We start from the raw sequence: 22,665 nt of genomic DNA, 5'->3' as shown, positions 1-22,665 counted from the left end.
TTATATTTTTTTAAATAAATTTTGCAAAAATGTCAAACTGTTTTTGCTTTGTTATTATGGGGTATTGTGTGTAGATTGATGAGGGGGGAAACAATTAAATCAATTTTAATCCCCGTCATTTGGTTACATTAATTTCTATTAATGCGTGTATTAAGTGGAGTGGAAACATTGTTTGTAGAATTCACAACCTGCTACACTTGTGAGAAACAAGTTTTATTTCATAATCATCATTGACGAGATTTGTCATTTTTTTTGTACTTTTGTTTGGAATGCTTAATGTGTGCAATGAGCATGTGTGGTTTCTATGTTGGTGTAATGTTGAGGGAGCGCGCGCAACTGAGCACACAGTAGTACCTGGCCTACTACGCAGAAATGTAGGAGTGTTTTTACTTTTTATTTTTTTTTACATCCATTGCAAATGATAATATATTAACTATAGTTCCACACAGTAAGCTATTTGAAAAATCAGTACAACAATCTCCGGTGTGAAAGAGCAATGGCCTAGTGCTGCATTGGCCTATAGGCTCTGAGTTCCATGTGCTCATTTCTTTAGTTGCTAATGAATCACGGTGTATCAATGTGTCCATATGGCAGGGGATGGTGATCTCCCTTTAGTTTACTTTGAGATTTTTATCATTTAATTCAGATTTTTATGATTAACCACCTGACAATGATTTTGAGAAACAGAAACTTGTATTAAATTAAACAGTTCCATGAAAATGCGCATATGATAATCATAGATAGCAGGATGAATTTGTAAGCTTTACCGAACTTGAAACTCACGCGCCAGCTATGAAGTCTTTATAAAATAATTGCCATTCAGGTTGCAAACAATTAAGTATGTTTTCAAAATTCATACTGCCTCCAGCACATTTTGTGAAGTGGTGGGTGATGCGCTGATAGCATGTTGCCTGCACTTGAATGGTGAATGGGAGGCGCGCTTCAATTACCAGCTGAGAAATACAAAATAGTAGCTATTTTTAATCGCGCACCAAAACTGTTTTTAACACGCAATTACATTTAGAATTGTTGCACAATGAATGGGTTTATTAAAGCACATGTTTTACTCTAGCAGCAACCAGCTGAGGAGCTGCAGGAGAAATCCCCCTCAAAATAGGCTCTGTATGCTGTGCACATGTGGTAGTTGTTAGATAAATAAGATACATGATGACTAACAAAAATACACAGTCCAAATTAATTCCACCAAATTATGCAAATGAACCTAAAGACCAGCAAGCATGACTGTCAAATGTATTTCCATCGATGAATAAAAAGCATTATTTTGTAATTGGTCATTTTGGCAGGCAACAGTTTTATTTATCGGCTTTACATTTTTGGGTGGGCCAAAAGCCGGCAACAAGCCGGCTAACGGAAATCCTGGTATGCGAGTGTGTGTGTGTGTGTGAGCTGATCTTATTGGCCCGTGTCTGACGCGCCTTATTGGTCGGTGTGGTGTGTGTGTGTGCGCAGGGACCATCCATGCGTCGGGCTCCCCTAGCGGAGCATTGAGGGCTCCCTCTCCCTTTGGGCCCACCCCTTCTCCCTCCTCTCTTGGGATAGCTATGGGCCCAACCAGCTTTGCCAGCCCGCATGGTAAGTGGTGCAACGCACTGACCACAGGGACAGACCGCGCTGGGTTAGAGGATGGGACTGGGCTGGGGTAGAGGATAGTAAGGATGAGGCTGGACTGGGGTAGAGGAGGGGGCTGGGCTGTGGCAGGCTGAGCTGAATGGATGGGTCCTCCCTCCATGGAGTATAACTATAGCCAGACCCTGGTGCAGGTTGAGAAAACGCTGTCCCTGGGTAGGCTGAGGATGGGATTGGGCAGGGCTGTAGACCAACCTCCAGCACATGGACCGGGACTAGTCCCTGGGATGTTGCTCACCGGTCTCTCTGATAGCTCTGACACCTGTTTAGTCTGTTTTGAAGTGGTTGAGAACCCCAGGTTGACTGGGCAGTGGGTCACCGGTGGTGGTTTAACTGTGGAGAGTTTTATTGTAGAGTTAATGGGAGAGAGCAAGTACTGTCAATCAGTGAGTGTTTGAGAGAGTAAAAAAATGTTTTGTCTGTGATTGTCTGAGTACACTGTAATGGGTTCATGACAATGAATGATGAAGATTATAAGGATGATGATATCAGTGGACGCTACTGATGATGATGATGGTGGTGTGCGTCTGGCTACGTGTCTGTTTCCCAGGTGCTCTGGACCCCAGCTCCCCTTATGCCATGGTGTCTCCCAGCCAGAGGGGCCAGTGGCCAGGATCTCCCCAGGTATCAGGGCCATCTCCTGGGGCTCGTATCCACGGCATGTCCCCTGGAAACCCTTCACTCCACTCACCCATCCCCGACGCCTCACACTCCCCACGCACTGGCTCGAGTGAGTATCACATAAACACCTGACTGACTGGCAATCCACTCGACTGAAAATCTAATGTTTTTACAAAGATTGAAGGGATGTTAACCTCTCTAGGGGGGGTGTGGGACGGTAGCGTCCCACCTGACCAACATCCGGTAAAATTGCAGAGCGCCAAATTCAAATTAAATTACTATAAATATTTAACTTTCATGAAATCACAAGTGTAATACATCAAAATAAAGCTTAACTTGTTATTAATCCAGCCGTCATGTCAGATTTCAAAAAGGCTTTACGGCGAAAGCAAACCATGCGATTATCTGAGGACAGCGCTCAGAACACAAAACATTACATACAGTTACCAGCCAAGTAGATTAGTCACGAAAGTCAGAAATAGCAATAAAATTAATCACTTACCTTTTATAATCTTTGTCTGGTTGCACTCACAAGACTCCCAGTTACACAATAAATGTTTGTTTTGTTCGATAAACTCCCTCCTTATATCCAAAAACCTCCATTTTGTTGGCGCGTTTTGTTCAGTAATCCAATGGCTCAAATGCGGTCACAAGAGGCAGACAAAAATTCCAAATAGTGTCCGTAAAGTTCGTAGAACCATGTCAAACGATGTTTATAATCAATCCTCAGGTTGTTTTTAGCCTAAATTTTCAATATAAAAGAAAAACAAGAAAGGCGCGCTCTCGGTCGTGCGCAGGAAACAGCTCTGGGGACATCCCACTATCCACTGACTCAAAGTTGGCATTCTCCCTCATTTTTCAGAATAAAAGCCTGAAACAATGTCTAAAGACTGTTCACAACTAGTGGAAGCCACAGGGAACGGAATCTGGGTCCTATCCCTTTAAATGTGGGATAGGCATTCATTGGAAAAAGTGCCATTTCAAAATAATGGCACTTCCTGGATGGATTTTCCTCAGGTTTTCGCCTGCCATTTCAGTTCTGTTATACTCACATACATACATTAGTTTAACAGTTTTAGAAACGTTGGAGTGTTTTCTATCCAAATCTACTAATTATATGCATATCCTAGCTTCTGGGCCTGAGTAGCAAGCAGTTTACTTTGGGCACGCTTTTCATCCGGAGGTGAAAGTAGTGCCCCCTACCCTAGTGAGGTTTTAAGACCGTTGCACGAATGTATATTAAAAAATATATATCTTTAAGGATGTGTTCAGTCTCACCATTCCCTAGATTAACGGTACTGTTCGCTCCTCTCTCCAGGTTCCGGGGCCATGCCCAGCAGTATGCCCCCGCCCCGTAAGCTACCTCAGCGTTCCTGGGCTGCCTCCATCCCCACCATCCTCACCCATAATGCCTTGCATGTGTTGCTGCTGCCCTCGCCCACACCCTGCCTGGTGCCGGGCCTAGCAGGAAGTTACCTCTGCTCGCCGCTGGAGCGCTTCCTGGGCTCGGTCATCATGAGACGCCACCTGCAGAGGATCATCCAACTAGAACCCAACGTGAGTGGTGGCGATCTGCTGTTGACTCATCTTGGTTTAGTCCATCTGTCTGTCTTGTTTAGTCTCTGTGTGTGTGTCTCTCTCTCTCTCTCTCTCTCTCTCTCTCTCTCTCTCTCTCTCTCTCTCTCTCTCTCTCTCTATCTCTCTCTCTTTATCCATCTCTTCCTCACTCTCTGGTTTTTGTTTTGAACATATTTCTGGCTTTCCTCACACTTCTCTCCCTCTTCTTTTCATCCTTCCATTTCTCTGTCTCCATCTCATCCAGCTGGAGGTTAACGTGAGTGTTACCTCTGTAATCAAATGTTTCTTCATATCTCTTCAGCGTAACCAGCTATCTCTCTCATCCAGCTCGAATTCATCTCTGTCAAATTCCTCTGTAGAGGCTCTCAGCAGGGCTGTCCCTTATTCCACAGATTTTTTCCAACCTTGGATCTCTCAGACCTTCAACCCTAGCAGTCTGAGTTAGGGTTGAATGGCTTAGGGTTTTATGGCGGGAACCCATTTACCGGGATTTACCGTCCAATACCACTCCCTTTTCCTGGGATAAATAAATGCGAGAAACCGGTGAATTAAAATAAATTATTTACATGAAAAGAATGGTGTGAAATCTCACTGTTAAATGATATGCGATGTGTAAATCTGGCTTCTCTACGGCCTCTGCATGATGAATCATCACCGCTCAGGGTGGGGACAGACAGTTCACAATGCATTTTCTTGGTAAGGTCTATGCTACAGTAATATAAAGACCGAATGCATGTCTAATTTACCCATCTCAATCTGGCTTTCGGGATCACCTTATTTTTTAATTGTAAATATGTTTTTATTGCAGCTGCAGAGTGTTAAAACAGCCTATCACTGGAATATCGTTGCTTTAAATCAGTGCACGCTCGAGCACTCTCTCGCAGTCTTTCTCTCTCTCCAACTCAGTCTCATGCAGGAGAAACTATTTAATATAACTGTTGAATGTGAGGAAGGAATGAAGCAACAATAGAGAGAGAGAAAGGGGAGGTAGGCTAATAACATTAGGGGAAATATTATGAAAGGTATACTTTTGTATGTGGACACCCCTTCAAATTAGTGGATTCGGCTATTTCATCCACACCCGTTGCTGACAGGTGTATAAAATCGAGCACACAGCCATGCAATCTCCATAGACAAACATTGGCAGTAGAATGGCATTACTGAAGAGCTCCGTGACATTCACCGTGGCACCGTCATAGGATGCCACCTTTCCAACAAGTCAGTTCGTAAAGTTTCTGTCAACTGTAAATGCTGTTGTGAAGTGGAAATGTCTAGGAGCAACAACGGCTCAGTCACGAAGTGGTAGGCCACACAGAACGGGACCGCCGAGTGCTGAAGCGGGTAGCACGTAAGAATCGTCTGTCCTTGGTTACAACACTCAGTACCGTGTTCCAAACTGCCTCTGGAAGCAACGTCAGCACAAGTTTGTCGGGAGCTTCATGAAATGGGTTTCCATGGCCGAGCAGCCGCACGCAAGCCTAAGATCACCATGCGCAAGACCAAGCATCGGCTGGAGTGGTGTAAAGCTCGCCGCCATTGGACTCTGGAGCAGTGGAAATGTGTTCTCTGGAGCGATGAATCACACTTCACCATCGGGCAGTCTGACGGACAAATCTAGGTTTGGCGGATGCCAGGAGTACGCTACCTGCCCGAATGCATAGTGCCAACTGTAAAGTTCGGTGGAGGAGAAATAATGGTCTGGAGCTGTTTTGCATGGTTTGGGCTAGGCCCCTTAGTTCCAATGAAGGGAAATATTAACACTACAGCATACAATGACATTCTAGACGATTCTGTGCTTCCAACTTTGTGGCAACAGTTTGGGGAAGGCCCTTTCCTGTTTCAGCATGACAATGCCCTTGTGCAGAAAGTGAGGTCCATACAGAAAAGGTTTGTCGAGATCGGTGTGGATGAACTGAAAGTGATTAATCACAAAAGTGATTTATTCTCGGGATGGAACATTTGTAAAATACAGGGAAAATATGCAACCCAAGTCTCAGTAGATGGAGGCTAATGTCCTACTCCATTATAATTTGACCTTTTGAAAAAGTCCATACCTCTCTGTAGATTAGTTTTATAAAGTAACAATGTGGAACAAACTCTCCCTTGTATTTATCTGTAGTTTTTTTTGTCGGTCATTGTTTTCTGTTCTAATAATCCTTTCTCTCCTCTCCCTTTTCTCTCCTCTCCCCTTCTCTCTCTCTTCAGCTGTCCATCGTGAACTCTAATGAGCCGGGTGTGATCATGTTCAAGACAGAGGTGTTGAAGTGTCGCGTGGCGCTCAACCCAAAGACCTACCAGACCTTGCAGCTCAAAGTCACCCCCGAGAACGCCGGGCCCTGGTCACAGGAGGAGCTACAGGTCTTGGAGAAGTTCTTCGAGACCCGGGTAAGACTAGTGACTAGCATCTTTGGGTCCTTTAAGATTGCTATTTAAAAACCATGTATTATTATTGTATGGGCAATTCCACAGTAAAAGAGGGATGTTGAGACTCACTACTTCACTTTAAAATGTATGCCAAACAAAAATCATTGATTGCTAAATTTAACAAGCCATACACCTATATACAGAAGTCTACTTTTAACAATTGCCATTGACATTTTTACTAAAACATGTTTTTGTTGAGGAACAATGCAAATTTTAGTAACAGATTTACTTTAAAATCTCCCTCAGATTTTTGTGACTACGTTTTCCAAAATATACTAATCAGAAAAACTCCACTCCGAAATAAGATTCAATGATGACTGCAGAAATAATGAGGTGTCAGCTATGATATGGCACCATGAGTTGGAAAAAATCTATTTTAGTTATTGAACTAAGTGAAGTGGATCAACACCCGGTAACATAATGACAATGGTCCTTGATCTGTACTATACAGAAATACATAATTATGAATGTCATTCTCTTCATGGTGATGTATCCTGAATAGGTACACAAAGGTAGAAAATAATAATATTCACAATTGCATATTATTCTAATGAGCTCCACCCCCAAACAAGACCAAATCTGGTTGGTCGAGAACGGACCAAATCTGTACCAATCATAGACATCTATGTTTCACAAGTTTGGATATCAAAATACAGCTGAGTACAGTTCAGAGTACAGTAAAAAAAAATAAAAATTGAGTATTATACAGTCCAGTAGAGTAAAGTATATTACATTACCTCTGCTGTACTGAACTATACACTACTTTTCTTTATTGTTCTGTGCTCTACTGCAACTGGTTTGTGACTACTATGATTTCCCATTGTGGGAAAGTGACAAGTTTTAGTCACTTAATAATTCATAAACAAAATTGTTATCAATAAAAACAATTAATTGGTAGGTCTACCTTTACTTGTTACTTCTGTGAACTTTCAGATTCCTCCCTCATGAGGGAGAGAAATGAGAACATATATTAAAGATGTGTGGGTTTTTGGTAACAGAATGACAATACACTAGGCTATATTTCTTAAACTTACAGAAAGCAAAATTATTTCTGCAAAACTAAATACACTGCTCAAAAAAATAAAGGGAACACTTAAACAACACAATGTAACTCCAAGTCAATCACACTTCTGTGAAATCAAACTGTCCACTTAGGAAGCAACACTGATTGACAATAAATTGCACATGCTGTTGTGCAAATGGAATAGACAAAAGTGGGAAATTATAGGCAATTAGCAAGACACCCCCAATAAAGGAGTGATTCTGCAGGTGGTGACCACAGACCACTTCTCAGTTCCTATGCTTCCTGGCTGATGTTTTAGTCACTTTTGAATGCTGGCGGTGCTCTCACTCTAGTGGTAGCATGAGACGGAGTCTACAACCCACACAAGTGGCTCAGGTAGTGCAGCTCATCCAGGATGGCACATCAATGCGAGCTGTGGCAAGAAGGTTTGCTGTGTCTGTCAGCGTAGTGTCCAGAGCATGGAGGCGCTACCAGGAGACAGGCCAGTACATCAGGAGACGTGGAGGAGGCCGTAGGAGGGCAACAACCCAGCAGCAGGACCGCTACCTCCGCCTTTGTGCAAGGAGTAGCACTGCCAGAGCCCTGCAAAATGACCTCCAGCAGGCCACAAATGTGCATGTGTCAGCATATGGTCTCACAAGGGCTCTGAGGATCTCATATCGGTACCTAATGGCAGTCAGGCTACCTCTGGCGAGCACATGGAGGGCTGTGCGGCCCCACAAAGAAATGCCACCCCACACCATGACTGACCCACCGCCAAACCGGTCATGCTGGAGGATGTTGCAGGCAGCAGAACGTTCTCCACGGCGTCTCCAGACTCTGTCACGTCTGTCACATGTGCTCATGTGCTCAGTGTGAACCTGCTTTCATCTGTGAAGAGCACAGGGCGCCAGTGGCGAATTTGCCAATATTGGTGTTCTCTGGCAAATGCCAAATGTCCTGCACGGTGTTGGGCTGTAAGCACAACCCCCACCTGTGGACGTCGGGCCCTCATACCACCCTCATGGAGTCTGTTTCTGACCGTTTGAGCAGACACATGCACATTTGTGGCCTGCTGGAGGTCATTTTGCAGGGCTCTGGCAGTGCTACTCCTTGCACAAAGGCGGAGGTAGCGGTCCTGCTGCTGGGTTGTTGCCCTCCTACGGCCTCCTCCACGTCTCCTGATGTACTGGCCTGTCTCCTGGTAGCGCCTCCATGCTCTGGACACTACGCTGACAGACACAGCAAACCTTCTTGCCACAGCTCGCATTGATGTGCCATCCTGGATGAGCTGCACTACCTGAGCCACTTGTGTGGGTTGTAGACTCCGTCTCATGCTACCACTAGAGTGAGAGCACCGCCAGCATTCAAAAGTGACCAAAACATCAGCCAGGAAGCATAGGAACTGAGAAGTGGTCTGTGGTCACCACCTGCAGAATCACTCCTTTATTGGGGGTGTCTTGCTAATTGCCTATAATTTCCACCTTTTGTCTATTCCATTTGCACAACAGCATGTGCAATTTATTGTCAATCAGTGTTGCTTCCTAAGTGGACAGTTTGATTTCACAGAAGTGTGATTGAGTTGGAGTTACATTGTGTTGTTTAAGTGTTCCCTTTATTTTTTTGAGCAGTGTATAAATGTTAATATTAGTTGGCAGGGGCCTTTACTTCAACATTATTTCTAATACCTTAAGACTTTTTCTAGTAGCTGTTGTTTAAGAATTTTTAAGATGGAAAATGGTTGAAAAAAGATCTATTTCGCAAAAATATAGACTCTTAGCTTTCATTTGACACCACATTTCATATGCTTCTATAAACTTCACGTTGGTGCTCATGGATCCTTTTACATGGAAATGACCGTATACATATGCACGCACACACCCTTATTCAATAACCAATATGCTAAGTAGTAACACCTTTCAGTATTTGTTTGTAAGAACTGCTATCACTTAACGGAGAATTGTGAGGCTTTTTATTATGCTTATTTATCGGTTAGAACCATGTGGACTCAGAAGATATCTGAGATCATCACAGCACTGGTGTTGTTCCCTTTACATTGGGAAGAGCAGGAAGCCACTGAAGATGTTGTGGTTACTAGAATTATCATAGAGCATCCTGCCTGAGGGGAGACGCATGTATACCACATCTCCTTGCTCCAGCTCTAAAGTCAATACATTAGAAATATACTGATGGTGGCCTTGGTGGTGAGTGTTTTACACATTATCCATAATTCTCTGCTCACTATTAAAGACAATATAAAATAAACATAGTCAACATCATATTGAGAGAGTTATGTAACATTTCTTCTGTATGTGGGCCATTCCGCCGAATCGGTGCCATTTGCATGTTGTAACTTTTCAAAATGAAACTTAATTCTTTGTCTTTTTTCAGCACTGTATCTAATAACACATGTTTAACTATTCAAAATGTGTAATGGTCAATCTCGGGCAATTTTTTAAATTTTTTACAAGGTTTCTAAATGGAAGATGGTTGCATTTTTCTCAGTCCTGTTACCAAAAGTCTTACAACTGTTTAAATATCAACTAAAAGTCATGCCAACTTGTTTTTCCATCAATAAAGTGGGTATTTTAAATAAATTATTGGTTACATTTTCAAAAAATATATATCTGTAGTTAAAAAGTCACAACTTATGCAGGCAAAATGTATTTTTTTTAAGAACACTAATGATGTGCGCTGAGAGTCGGGAAGCAAGGGAGTGAATATTTAATAAATAAATGAAACATAATACGAAACACTAACAGCACACAGACATGAAACAGAAACAATAATGCCTGGGAAGGAACCAAAGGTAGTGACATAATCAAGGAGGTGAATGAGTCCAGGTTAGTGTCAATAAGCACTGGTGCGTGACGATGGTGACAGGTGTGCGTAATAATCAGCAGTCTGGTGACCTAGAGGCCAGAGAGGGAGTATATGTGACAAACACAAAGCCATTTTTTTATTTTTAAGGGAGACCCCAACCTCAATTTGATCAAAAATCTATCATGTGATTTATCAAACAATTGTTTAAATGATGGACCAAACATAATTGAAAAATAAGTGGTTTATCTTTTATTTTTTAAATAAAAAACAATTAAGTAACAGGAATGAACATTGGGTCACAGGAATGAGCGCTGAGTAACAGGAATGAGCGCTGAGTAACAGGAATGAGCGCTGAGTAACAGGAATGAGCGCTGAGTAACAGGAATGAGCGCTGAGTAACAGGAATGAGCGCTTGTGTGTGAGAATAACTGGATGTCACAGAACTTCCTTCAATTAAACAAAGATAAAACAGAGGTCATTATATTTGGCAAAAAAGATCTGAGTCTAAATAGAAACATGAAAGCAGTAACAATTGTGTGTATGCTTTTGCATGAGTTTGTGTATGTGAGCGTGTGCGTGTTGGTGGGTGGGTGGGTGGGGATGGGCGGTGGAGAGTGAGACCGAGAGAAGGTTTGAGTATCACTCCTCTCCCTGCAGTATTTGTGTCTGGCTCCTGCCTCTGCACAGTATGGGTTTTCCATCTTCCTCCACAAAAGGCAAGAAAGACAACAAATACAAAAAGCTGAGCATATGAAGCAGATCCTCAGATCTCTACATTGACTACCAGTACCTAATACTAACTGAAATACTACTTTCTGCATATAAAACACAACATTCACTTGCAAACACGACATACAATTGTAGTTCATATAGAATTGCAATAAATTAATGAACAAAAACTTGCCTGGCCTTTTCTAATAAACAGTCTCTAGTTTGGCCCAGACTTCGATGTCAATTTCCATGTAACGAGCTGTGACTTGCCTCACTGGTGGGATGGTACACAGGATGTCTTGAAACAGGTACCAAAGGATGTCTTCGCTAGGGCTGGCCAGCAAAACCTGTTGGCCCCAATCCTTTTCATACAACGAACCTTGACATGTGTGGTCGTGGGAGACTTCTGTCGATTTGAATGTGAAATGCTTTACATTAAAGCACTCACAGTTCAGATGTTGTCTTGCTGTGCACAAGCAGCTGACATCCCTGTAGGTCAGCTCTCCATGGCCTAGGGTTACTGCATCTTCATCGTAGATGGAACTGGTGGCATATCCTTGGGAATCTCTGACATTGCTCTGTCGACTGCTTCCTGGTCCACAAAAAACAACTTGATTGCTGTATCCATCTTGCTCAACACAGAAAACAGCTCTGAAGCATCAGGGATAATTCCCCTCGCTGCTTGTACTGAGTGCAAAGGCCACCATCACTGTAAAAATGGATAGTGGAGACCTCTGGATGTGCACTCTGCACATAAACAAGCACTGGTGACCAGTGCTGCCAGATTGCTGGTTGGCCCTTCTGTCTAGAGGGGGACACTGTGCAGAAGGACACCGATCGGGGGGTTGTATGCCCATAAAGCACACCTTTATGGGCATAATTTTCGGGAAAGTCAACATGAATTAAGTATTCATGTGCTCTCAAGCCTTGTTTCAGTGCCCTGTAGTGAGTAAACTGATTCTTGATGTTGTAAGTGTGGCTCTTAAACTTGCGCAGCATCAGGTTCAGCTGTTCCAGCAGTTGCTCTTGGGTGGTCTGGAACTCTTCATTTTTTATTATGGTGACTTTGGATGTGCCGCCATTAGGAACATTCTTGTGCTCCTTATCCACAGTTGCGCACTGGACATAAGTCAATTCATTCTTATCATTGTATTGGCCAGAGACGGGACAAGAGAAGTCCTTGCACAACGCACATTCTCCATACATGCACTTCATGCACTCCGTGTTGCATGTGATGGATTTTAGAAGTTCATCAGGATTGAAAGTGTTGATGATCTTCAGGTGGTGTAGTTTCTGTACAATAAAACTCTGATTTTCGTGCTGTTTGCACATGCAAGTCTCCTGGTCACTTAGTTGGTTGAACAACCCAGAAGGGGCGCAGTGAGCATAAGAGGGAGTATGAGATCGACCCATCATGTTCTGCCAAAAACTTAATGTAGATTTTTCATCGTGCCCAAATGGAACCTCTTCTGATTTTTGATTTTCTTCTGGGTGAGGGTCTGCCTCTTCCCAGTCGTAATTCGACTGACATCATCCCTGGTGTAAAAATCTCTTTGTTTATGAAGCCATCTACCATCCTATTGTTTCTCTTCCTTACGAAGTTTAAGTTTAGTTCTGCATTCTTTGCATTCATCAGCCACCTTTTCTTTGAAAACCCAAATGAACTTTGGGAGAGACATGGCAGCCTAAACAAAAGTTTTCCTGTCACTATCTTTTGAGATGAGTTGCCTTTCCCTTTCTCCCCGTGAGTTGCTGTGCCTCTGTCGGATGTCTTCCACTAAGGCCTCAAGGAAGAGAAGGGTATTTTGTTTTGTAGCACGTGAAGCAGTCTCATTTTTTTGTTGTCAACTTTTGTATGTGGAGATGGATTATTCTGTTTCATAAGCTGAAGTTTTTTCTTTTACCTCTCCTTTTTCCAGGTTTGTGTCTGTAGCTGCTTTTGTAGCTCTTCAGTTTGTTTCTGGAGCTTCTGTCTTTCACCTCCTTTTAAGCCCTTCATCTTTTTGCCTAAAACACACAAGTACATCACCATTACAATAGTTGTTCAATTAAATTAATAAGTGGCTACAGTAAAATGTTATCTATATGCCCTATCACTCATTTTACACATCCATTTCATACACTAGCACTAACTCTCATCCTGACCTAGAAGTGCTTGGCTCTGGATTAACAACTCTGTCTAGTGAAAGCTGGGGGCTATCTGGAGGTGAGGTGCTTTAGGGCTTCTTTCCTGGACTTGATCCTGTGGTAAGTCTCCCTCCACTTTTTGCGACATCAGCGCTTTTCCCTCTTACTAAAGTTATTGACATTTTTCTTCCTGCCTGATGCTGTGTCCTCCCTGTATTTCTGCTGTTCCTTTACGTATCTCTCTCCTTTCTGGGTCGGCGTCGAGTGCGATAGCGCCGCTGCTTCTCTGCAGCACTTAATGGGATTGGCTCCTTGTAAGTAATGTGTTCACATTGTAAAACTGAAAACACCTTCAGTAATTGCAACTGTAAAACTTAAAATCAAGAGAATAGTAAAATAATTAATGTATATACCAGATACACATTTAAAATGGCTATTTCATTCAAACTTCTCACTCCTGTTACTCTTATTCAGTCCTGTTACCCTTCATATGAGTAACAGGACTGAAAGTAACAGGCATGAGATTTTAGCATTAGCAAATACATGAAATGTAGCCACATGGCATCAATGCTAATAGCATGAGAACACTTAGCACCTTCAAGTGGTTTGCCAAAACTATCTTTACCTTTTTTTTTTTTTAACATCTAAGAAATAATTTAGTTAACAGGACTATGTTGAGATTGACATTCTCAGTCATACTTACAATATGATAAAAATACAGAAAAAAGTGAGAGAACTTACTTTTAGTCTTCCCATGGCCTTCAGGAGACTCAAATGATGCTACTTCCTGTTGATCATGTGACTTATGGAATGTCCCAAATTTTTTGAGGGGGGAACTTGTCAGGGTAACAGGACTGAGTGAAAACCTGGGGACACGACTAAAATGTATATTTTAACTAACATATTATGATTTTCCGGTAAGAATTTATTTTGTCTAAATTGGAAATAGTCACACAATAATACAAGAAAAGAAGATTTCTGGATTCTAATCATCATATTTTATGGTGAAGCGTAGTGTTAGAGATTGTGGGGACGGGCTAAAATCAAATTTTTTCAGTGTTCATGGTAGCTTTTATTAAGGTTTTACATGATGTATCTTAATTTCAATTAGAACAAAGTGCAGGACACTTTGCTTGATAATATAATGCATTAAACAGATACTTTTTATGCATATTTACGGAAAAGGCAGATTCGGCGGAATGCCCCATGCACTGAACCTTACAATCATATGGGTAAAGGTGAAATGTTTTTGTTCACGTGTTTTACCTGCATTCACTCTCTTCAGCTCATCCACCTCTCTCTCTTTGGCACTCAGTCTGACCTCCAGGGCTAAAACAGCATGAAAGGACACACATTGATAAACTTTAAAATTATTACAGTTAAAGTCACTGCATTGCTTGCCAAAAATAGGTGCTCTTCTCTTATTACCTGTGTTCCCGTTCTCACTGGCTGTTATTCTGGCCTCCAGGGATGAAATTGTGACAAATGACCTGACAATCGCTAAGGGAGAAATTGGGTAGTAGACAAATCCAACATGACCAGCTCACAAACATTTTAAGGCGGCCCTATTAGTGCATGTATGCCATCCTTTGACAATTTGCATGCATTCTCTCTCTCCAGTTCCTCCACCCTTCGCTCACTGGCTGTCATTTTGGCCTCCAGTGCTGAAATAACATGGGAAAAAAGCAATAATAGACCTGACAATCACTAGTGGAGAATTGGGCAGTAGCCAAAGAAACATTACTTAGCTCTAATGAGAGAATGCGTTCACATGATCACAAAAAATGTTCTGGGTTAACCAAGATTACTGCATGCATGTCTTTCGTTGATTACCTAAGTTCTCTCTCTCCAGTCCCTCCACTTTACTTTTAGTGATGGGGGGGGGGGGGGTCGATACAGTTACATATCGGGATATTATTTTTGACGATGTATAGTATTGACAAGATCGCAATATTATTTTTTTGCTAGTTGGCTGTACCTGAATCAAAACTCCAGTATTTTTCCTTCACAGCTTATTCTCCATCTTCTTTTTAAATAGGGAGCCAATTTGTTTTCAGCACTTTTATTTCCATGACTGATCAAAACTCGTTCTTATGGCTCTCTTGTCCCTCTGCAGCAGAGATATGGTGAGCAATATGTTTGGAACCTCCAATCACAATAAAATCACAGTATCGAATCACATCCGCAGTCACTCTGGCCCCAATAGCTGACCACTCCTCTGCATATGCTGGATATACAGTGCATTCGGGAAGTATTCAGACCCCTTGACTTTTTCCACGTTTTGTTACGTCACAGCCTTATTATAAAATGTATTAAATTCTTTCTTCCTTCAAGCTACACACAATACCCAATAATGACAACAACAAAAAACACGTTTTTAGAAATGTTTGCAAATGTATTTAAAAATAATAATATTGACATTTACATAAGTATTCAGCCCCTTTACTCAGTACTTTGTGGAAGCACCTTTGGAAGTGATTGCGGCCTGGACTCTTGTTTTGTATGACACTACAAGCTTGGCATACCTGTATTTGGGGAGTTTCCCCAATTCTTCTCTGCAGATCCTCTCAAGCTCTGTCAGGTTGGATGGAGAGTGTTGCTGCATAGCTATTTTCAGGTCTCTCCCATGTTAGATCGGGTTCAAGTCCGGGCTCTGGCTGGGCCACACTCATGCGTTGTCCTCTAAAACACAACCCAACCAAGCCGCACTGCTTCTTGACACAGTGCCCACTTAACCCGGAAGCCAGCCGCACCAATGTGTCGGAGAAAACACTGTATACCTGGCGACCGTGTCAGTGTGCACTGCGCCACGCCCGCCACAGGAGTCGCTAGTGCGCGATGGGACAAGGACATCCCTGCTGGCCAAACCCTCCCCTAACCCGTTTGACGCTGGGCCAATTGCTAGCACTGCGCCACCCGGGATGTCCAGGGTTGTTGTCCTGTTGGAAGGTGAACCTTGACCTCAGACTAAGGCCCTGAACCTGCTCCAGAGTGCTTTCATCAAGGATCTCTCTGTACTTTGCTCCGTTCATCTTTCCCTCGATCCTGACTAGTCTCCCAGTCCCTGCTGCTGAAAAACATCCCTACAGCAAGCTGCTGCCACCACCATGCTTCACCGTAGGGATGGTGCCAGGTTTCCTCCAGACGTGGTGGTTCCAAACTTCTATCATTTTAAGAATGATGGAGGCCACTGTGTTCCTGGACTTTCAATGCTGCAGAAATTGTTTGGTACCCTTCCCCAGATCTGTGCCTCGACACAATCCTGTCTCGGAACTCTACGGACAATTCCTTTGACCTTTTGGCTTGGTTTTAGTGTGGGACCTTATATAGACAGGTGTGTGCCTTTCCAAACTTATGTAAATAAGGTATTTTTGTTTATTTTTGATACATTTGCAAATAAAATCAACCTGTTTTCACTTTGCCATTGGGTTCTCGAGTGGCGCAGCGGTCTAAGGCACTGCATCTCAGCGCTAGAGGTGTCACTACAGACCCTGGTTCGATTTCAGGCTGTATCACAACTGGCCGTGATTGGGAGTCCCATAGGGCGGAGCACAATTGGCCCAGCATCTTCCAGGTTCGAGTTTGGCCGGGGTAGGCCGTCATTGTAAATAAGAATTTGTTCTTAACTGACTTGCCTAGTTAAATAAAGGTTAAATGAAATTGAAAATATGGGGTATAGTGTGTAGATGGATGAGGAAACGTTTTTATTTAATCTATTTTAGAATAAGGCTGTAACGTAACAAAATGTGGAAAAAGTTGAGGGTTCTGAATACTTCCCGAATGCACTCTACAAACACACACAACTAAGTGAGCCATTGCATTGGAATACAACATATCTCTGGCAGAATAGGATCTGATTAACACTGGGTGAACTGACCTCATAGCAGGTCATTTGAATCTGAAGCTGGAAAAGGCTGTGGGACAACAGAACCTGTCATTTGTTTGAATTTCTCTCTTTATCTTCAAAAAGTGCAAGAATATACATGTGTAGTGGTAGGCTTTGACTAAAAATAAAATGAAGTCAAGTCTCCTCTCCATGTCCTTTTCCTCTCTCTTTCCCTCGCTTTGTCCCTTTATCCTCCCCCATCTTCTCTTCAGGTGGCCGGCCCTCCGTTCAAGTACAACACGTTGAATGCCTTCACCAAGCTGCTTGGGGCCCCCACCAACATCCTCAGGGACTGTGTCCGCATCATGAAGCTCGAACTGGTGAGGCCTTTACCTCTGGCTGTGGTTGTTGCTGGGTGGGTGGTGCTGCTCCATAGATAACTTTGTGTCCATTATGAATGTGAGGGGCAGGTGATATGTTTGGCTGTGTTTCTGCCTGTGTGTGAGAGACCGCCTCGATTCCATTTTATGTAGCAACATTTTTAAATTGTGTTTTTTACATTGGATAAAAGAAACACAGAGCTAGAAAATCGTACATCATACACTGCAGTTGGGGAACAATGGGAAAGTAATTCTGCTTTGAAGTTGATAAACTTGTAACCCCACTTTTGAGAAAATGGCCCTTGAATGTTTTGGTACACCAACTGGAGGGCTCTTCTTTGTCTACACCCATTCAGCATCGTTCACACCCTCTAAAAGCCTTTGCCCCACCCATCTCTTTAAGGATTCACATGTGAGGTCATGTGGTAAACACAGGCAATATCAAATAAAAATAAATAAACAATTTAAAAAGTATTTGTCACATGCACAGGATAAAGGTGTAAACAGTACATTGAAATGGTTGCTTGCATAGTAGCAATATCAAAAACAAAGTGTCCAGATAAAAATATTGTATAAATAATTTATAATAATGGGTCATGTGAAGGAAATGCTATAACCACCCCACAGACACACCTGGCTAATTTTTAATGGGTCACGTAATAATCCGTCCGAAGTGGAGTCTTTGTTTAGACATGTAGCTAGCTAGCTAAACAATGAACTGGCATAATCCCAACTCATACTACTACCAATACCAACATTGTCATAGCTGTAGTATTAATCTGCAGGTAGGTAAAGCTAACAAACTAGGTTCAATGTTAGCTAGCTAACATTAGGCTTTAACTAGCAATGTAAATGGATTTCTGATTAGAATATTACTATACAGATCATGCATGTAACGTTAGCTATCGAGCCAACGTTTGCTAGCAAACTAACAGTACGTGATATTAACTTGCAATAAAAATGACTTTCTGACTAAATTTGAAATCTGAAAATGTAGATAGACTCTTAACCATATAAAGGGATGAATGCTTCACGGCAGACTGGAACAATTTAACTTTGTTTTGTTTGTAGCGACATCTTGTTGGCCAGCGTTGCCAAGTCACTCCGATCCACAATGACCGTGGCGTGTGCAGAAAGTAGCCCATAACGTTTTCCAACTGATCTGTCGATAGTGCCTGCTAAATTCAGGGCATCAATGTTGTTGAGAAACATAGCCAAACCTTTGTAGTTCTCGATGTCTAACGTTATATCTTTAGAAAACAGTTCAGTAGAAAGGACTATCAACGCATACTGAGCAGCTCACATTATAAACAGAAGCACGCTACATGGCAGACCAATCGAAACTCATCTCCCGGCATGTCCAGCCCATCCATTATCTCAGCCAATCATGGCTAGCGGGAAGGTTCCTGCCTTTTTCCGTGGCTAAACCAACTAGGCTCATAATTTAACAATTTTATTATTCTTTATGGATGAAACACAAGTTTGTTATTAAGGCAAATAAAAGTTCACGTTGCAGAAGGCATTTCTACCAAAAAACATAAAAATAATTATGTTCAAATGCAGCTCCTGTGACGTGCGACATACACTTAGTTTCCAGAAACACATGTGTTATGGTTGTGATGGTCTCTCTCACTTCTCTTCCTCCTTTCCTCTTCAGTTCCCTGACCAGGCCACCCAGTTGAAGTGGAATGTCCAGTTCTGTCTGACCATCCCCCCTAGTGCCCCTCCCATTGCCCCCCCAGGAACTATTGCGGTGGTGCTCAAGTCCAAGATGCTCTTTTTCGTAAGTACTGACCTTTTGACAAGTGTTGTTACATACAGTACCAGTCAAAAGTTTGGACACCTACTCATACAAGGATTTTTCTTTATTTTTACTATTTTCTACATTGTAGAATAATAGTGTACACATCAAAACTATGAAATACCCCATATGGAATCATGTGGTAACCAAAAAAAGTGTTCAACAAATCAAAATATATTTAAGATTTTAGATTCTTCAAAGTAGTCACCCTTTGCCTTGATGACAGCGTTGTACACGCTTGGCATTCTTTCAACCTGCTTCATGAGGAATGCTTTTCCAACACAGTCTTGAAGAAGTTCCCACATGGTGAGTACTTGTTGGCTGCTTTTCCTTCACTCTGCGGTCCAACTCATCCCAAAACATCTCAATTGGGTTGAGGTCGGGTGATTGTGGAGGCCAGGTCATCTGATGCAGCACTCCATCACTCTCCTTGGTCAAATAGCCCTTACACAGCCTGAAGGTGTGTTTTGGGTCATTGTCCTGTTGAAAAACACATGATAGTCCCACTAAGCGCAAACCAGATGGGACGGCGTATTGCTGCAGAATGCTGTGGTAGCCATGCTGGTTCAGGGTGCCTTGAATTCTAAATAAATCACTGACAGTGTCACCAGCAAAGCACCCCCAACTCCTCAGACCAAAGGACAGATTTCCACCGGTCTAATGTCCAGTGCTCATGTTTCTTGCCCAGGCGAGTCTCTTCTTCTTATTTATGTCCTTTAGTAGTGGTTTCTTTGCAGCAATTCGACCATGAAGGCCTGATTCACGCAGTCTCCTCTGAACAGTTGATGTTGAGATGTGTCTGTTGCTTGAACTCTGAAGCATTTATTTGGGCTGCAATTTCTGAGACTGGTAACACTAATGAACTTATCCTCTGCAGCAGAGGTGACTCTGGGTCTTTTCTGTGGTGGTCCTCATGAGAGGCAGTTTCAACATAGAGCTTGATGGTTTTTGCAGCTGCACTTGAAGTAACTTCAAACTTCTTGAAATGTTCCACATTGACTGACCTTCATGTCTTAAAGTAATGATGGACTATCGTTTCTCTTTGCTTATTTGAGCTGTTCTTGCCATAAAATGGACTTGGTCTTTTACGAAATAAGGCTATCTTCTGTATTAAGCATTAATGAAAGAAATTCCACAAATTACGCCTGTTAATTGAAATGCATTTCAGGTGACTACCTCATGAAGCTGGTTGAGAGCTGTCATCAAGGCAATGGGTGGCCAATTTGAAAAATCTCAAATATAAAATAGATTTTGATTTGTTTAACACTTTTATTGGTTACAACATGATTCCATATGTGTTATTTCATAGTTTTGATGTCTTCGCTATTATTCTACAATGTAGAAAATAGTAAAAATAAAGAAAAACCCTTGAATGAGTAGGTGTGTCCAAACGTTTGACTGGTACTGTAAGTCTTATAAAAGAGGGTTTATGTTACCATGTATTACCATGTAAAAGAGGGTTTATGTTACCATGTATTACCATGTAAAAGAGGGTTTATGTTACCATGTATTACCATGTAAAAGAGGGTTTATGTTACCATGTATTACCATGTAAAAGAGGGTTTATGTTACCATGTATTACCATGTAAAAGAGGGTTTATGTTACCATGTATTACCATGTAAAAGAGGGTTTATGTTACCATGTATTACCATGTAAAAGAGGGTTTGTTACCATGTATTACCATGTAAAAGAGGGTTTATGTTACCATGTATTACCATGTAAAAGAGGGTTTATGTTACCATGTATTACCATGTAAACGAGGGTTTATGTTACCATGTATTACCATGTAAAAGAGGGTTTATGTTACCATGTATTACCATGTAAAAGAGGGTTTATGTTACCATGTATTACCATGTAAAAGAGGGTTTATGTTACCATGTATTACCATGTAAAAGAGGGTTTATGTTACCATGTATTACCATGTAAAAGAGGGTTTATGTTACCATGTATTACCATGTAAAAGAGGGTTTATGTTACCATGTATTACCATGTAAAAGAGGGTTTATGTTACCATGTATTACCATGTAAAAGAGGGTTTATGTTACCATGTATTACCATGTAAAAGAGGGTTTATGTTACCATGTATTACCATGTAAAAGAGGGTTTATGTTACCATGTATTTGTTTTAATGCTTTACAATTGAATTCCAGTGAAGTGTACTGAAGTTGTGTAAAGTATAGCTAACCATGTTCTCTCCTCAGCTCCAGTTGACCCAGAGGCTGCCGGTGCCCCAGGAGCCGGTGAACATCATTGTTCCCATCGTATACGACATGGCCACGGGCCTGACCCAGCAGGCAGACATCCCGAGACAACACTCCTCCTCTGGGGCTGCAGCGCTCATGGTCTCCAACATCCTCAAGCGATTCAATGAGCTGCACCCCGCACGACAGGGTCAGTGAGATTATCCATACACAAAAAATAGAATATGAACAGGAAATAAGATGCACTGTGAAAGATTTGATTGGATAGGAAAGCAAGAAAAACATTGTTTTAGATGTTTTTTAATGGTATTATACTAACATTGGATGTGTTTTTGTCTCCTTTTAGGTGAGTGCACTATCTTTGCCTCAGTTCACGAGCTCATGGCCAACCTCAACCTGCCCCCCGGTGGTCGCCAGTAGCAGCCGCACCTCCCTGGTCAGACATGGAACTAGAACCAGAACCCAACTCAATGCGGTTCCATTCTCGAACAGGGATACGTTCCTTTCCGGAGTCTAGTGAACTGGAGACGAAGTGTGCCCACTGGATTTCCTAATGCAACATATCTCCTCTCTGCGTCAGCCAACCGACTTAAAACAGATTTTTTGTCTGTCGGAAAAAGGGAGCAGAATTATGCAGAAGATGGTTTATTCTTGATAAAACACATGACTCCAATTAAGGAGCGTATCTTGAAAGAAGTTTTCGGTGTAAAAAGAACTTCAAAGGCTGCTTTTACACAGCCTGCCCAATTCTGATATTCTTTTCCAGTAATTGGTCTTTTGACCAATCACATCAGATAATTTTCAGAGCTGATCTGATTGGTCAATAGATCAATTAGTGAAAAATATATAATAATTGGGCTGTGTGTGTAAATGCAGCCAAAAATACATATTTTTTTTGTCTTTCTCCAGATGCACTTCTTTTCAAAGGATTCACAAATTAAGAATATGGGTGTTTACCTAAATATGTACATTGTTGTATATTTCAGCATTGAAAAGAATAATAAGCCAGCTGGATAAGTAGGACTTTTACTAGTGTGAGACTTCACATTCTTTCTTTTTTTTTTATAACGCAAGATATCCATACTGTTGTGGTATTGGGGATGTATTCTTTCTTAGTAAACTATTTAAATGTCTTTTTCCCTGATTGATGTCAAGACCTAGTCCCTTTTTAGTTCAAATGTGTCACTTTGAAATACTGTTAAACTGTGACAAACTTTATAAGCCAGCTGTATTTTATTATGACTGCTTTTGAGTCCTGAATGAAGAATCGAAGACCCATTGTCTGTCTTTGATTACTATTTAATAAACCAGTCAAAAACGTGAGTTGTCAATTTGTCTGTTTTGTCCAGTCTCTTTGGCGATTCACAATGAGACTAAATAAAAACAGCCACTTTCGCCTTGCTGAGTATCGATTTATGATGACATCATCCAGAAAGCAGACTGGTCTTCAATAGAGGTACGTTCAAAACTTCAAAGCTGCTGTTCGATCTAAAATGGTAGGTTATATCTACTGATCTGATGT

General features: G+C 41.8%; 1 protein-coding gene across 2 annotated transcripts in view; it reads left to right on the top strand.

Moving 5' to 3' along the window:
* med14 (mediator complex subunit 14) overlaps window positions 1-22,466 on the top strand; it is a 51,130-nt gene extending 28,664 nt beyond the window's left edge. The window contains exons 22-29 of one of the 2 annotated variants that reach the window (XM_039014821.1): window positions 1,471-1,593; window positions 2,198-2,377; window positions 3,587-3,825; window positions 6,052-6,231; window positions 17,033-17,140; window positions 18,798-18,923; window positions 21,144-21,333; window positions 21,490-22,466. In XM_039014821.1, the coding sequence (XP_038870749.1) occupies window positions 1,471-1,593; window positions 2,198-2,377; window positions 3,587-3,825; window positions 6,052-6,231; window positions 17,033-17,140; window positions 18,798-18,923; window positions 21,144-21,333; window positions 21,490-21,563 (1,220 nt within the window). In that variant the 3' untranslated portion in view covers window positions 21,564-22,466. The remainder of the gene's footprint in view (window positions 1-1,470; window positions 1,594-2,197; window positions 2,378-3,586; window positions 3,826-6,051; window positions 6,232-17,032; window positions 17,141-18,797; window positions 18,924-21,143; window positions 21,334-21,489) is intronic. The other variant, XM_039014822.1, reaches the window with a different exon arrangement.
* The last annotated feature ends 199 nt before the right edge of the window (window positions 22,467-22,665 follow it).

This window comes from Salvelinus namaycush, chromosome 19, assembly GCF_016432855.1.
Source record: "Salvelinus namaycush isolate Seneca chromosome 19, SaNama_1.0, whole genome shotgun sequence".
Lineage (NCBI taxonomy): Eukaryota > Metazoa > Chordata > Actinopteri > Salmoniformes > Salmonidae > Salvelinus > Salvelinus namaycush.
Note: the sequence above shows the minus strand (reverse complement) of the source record. Positions and strands in the feature narration are given on the sequence as shown.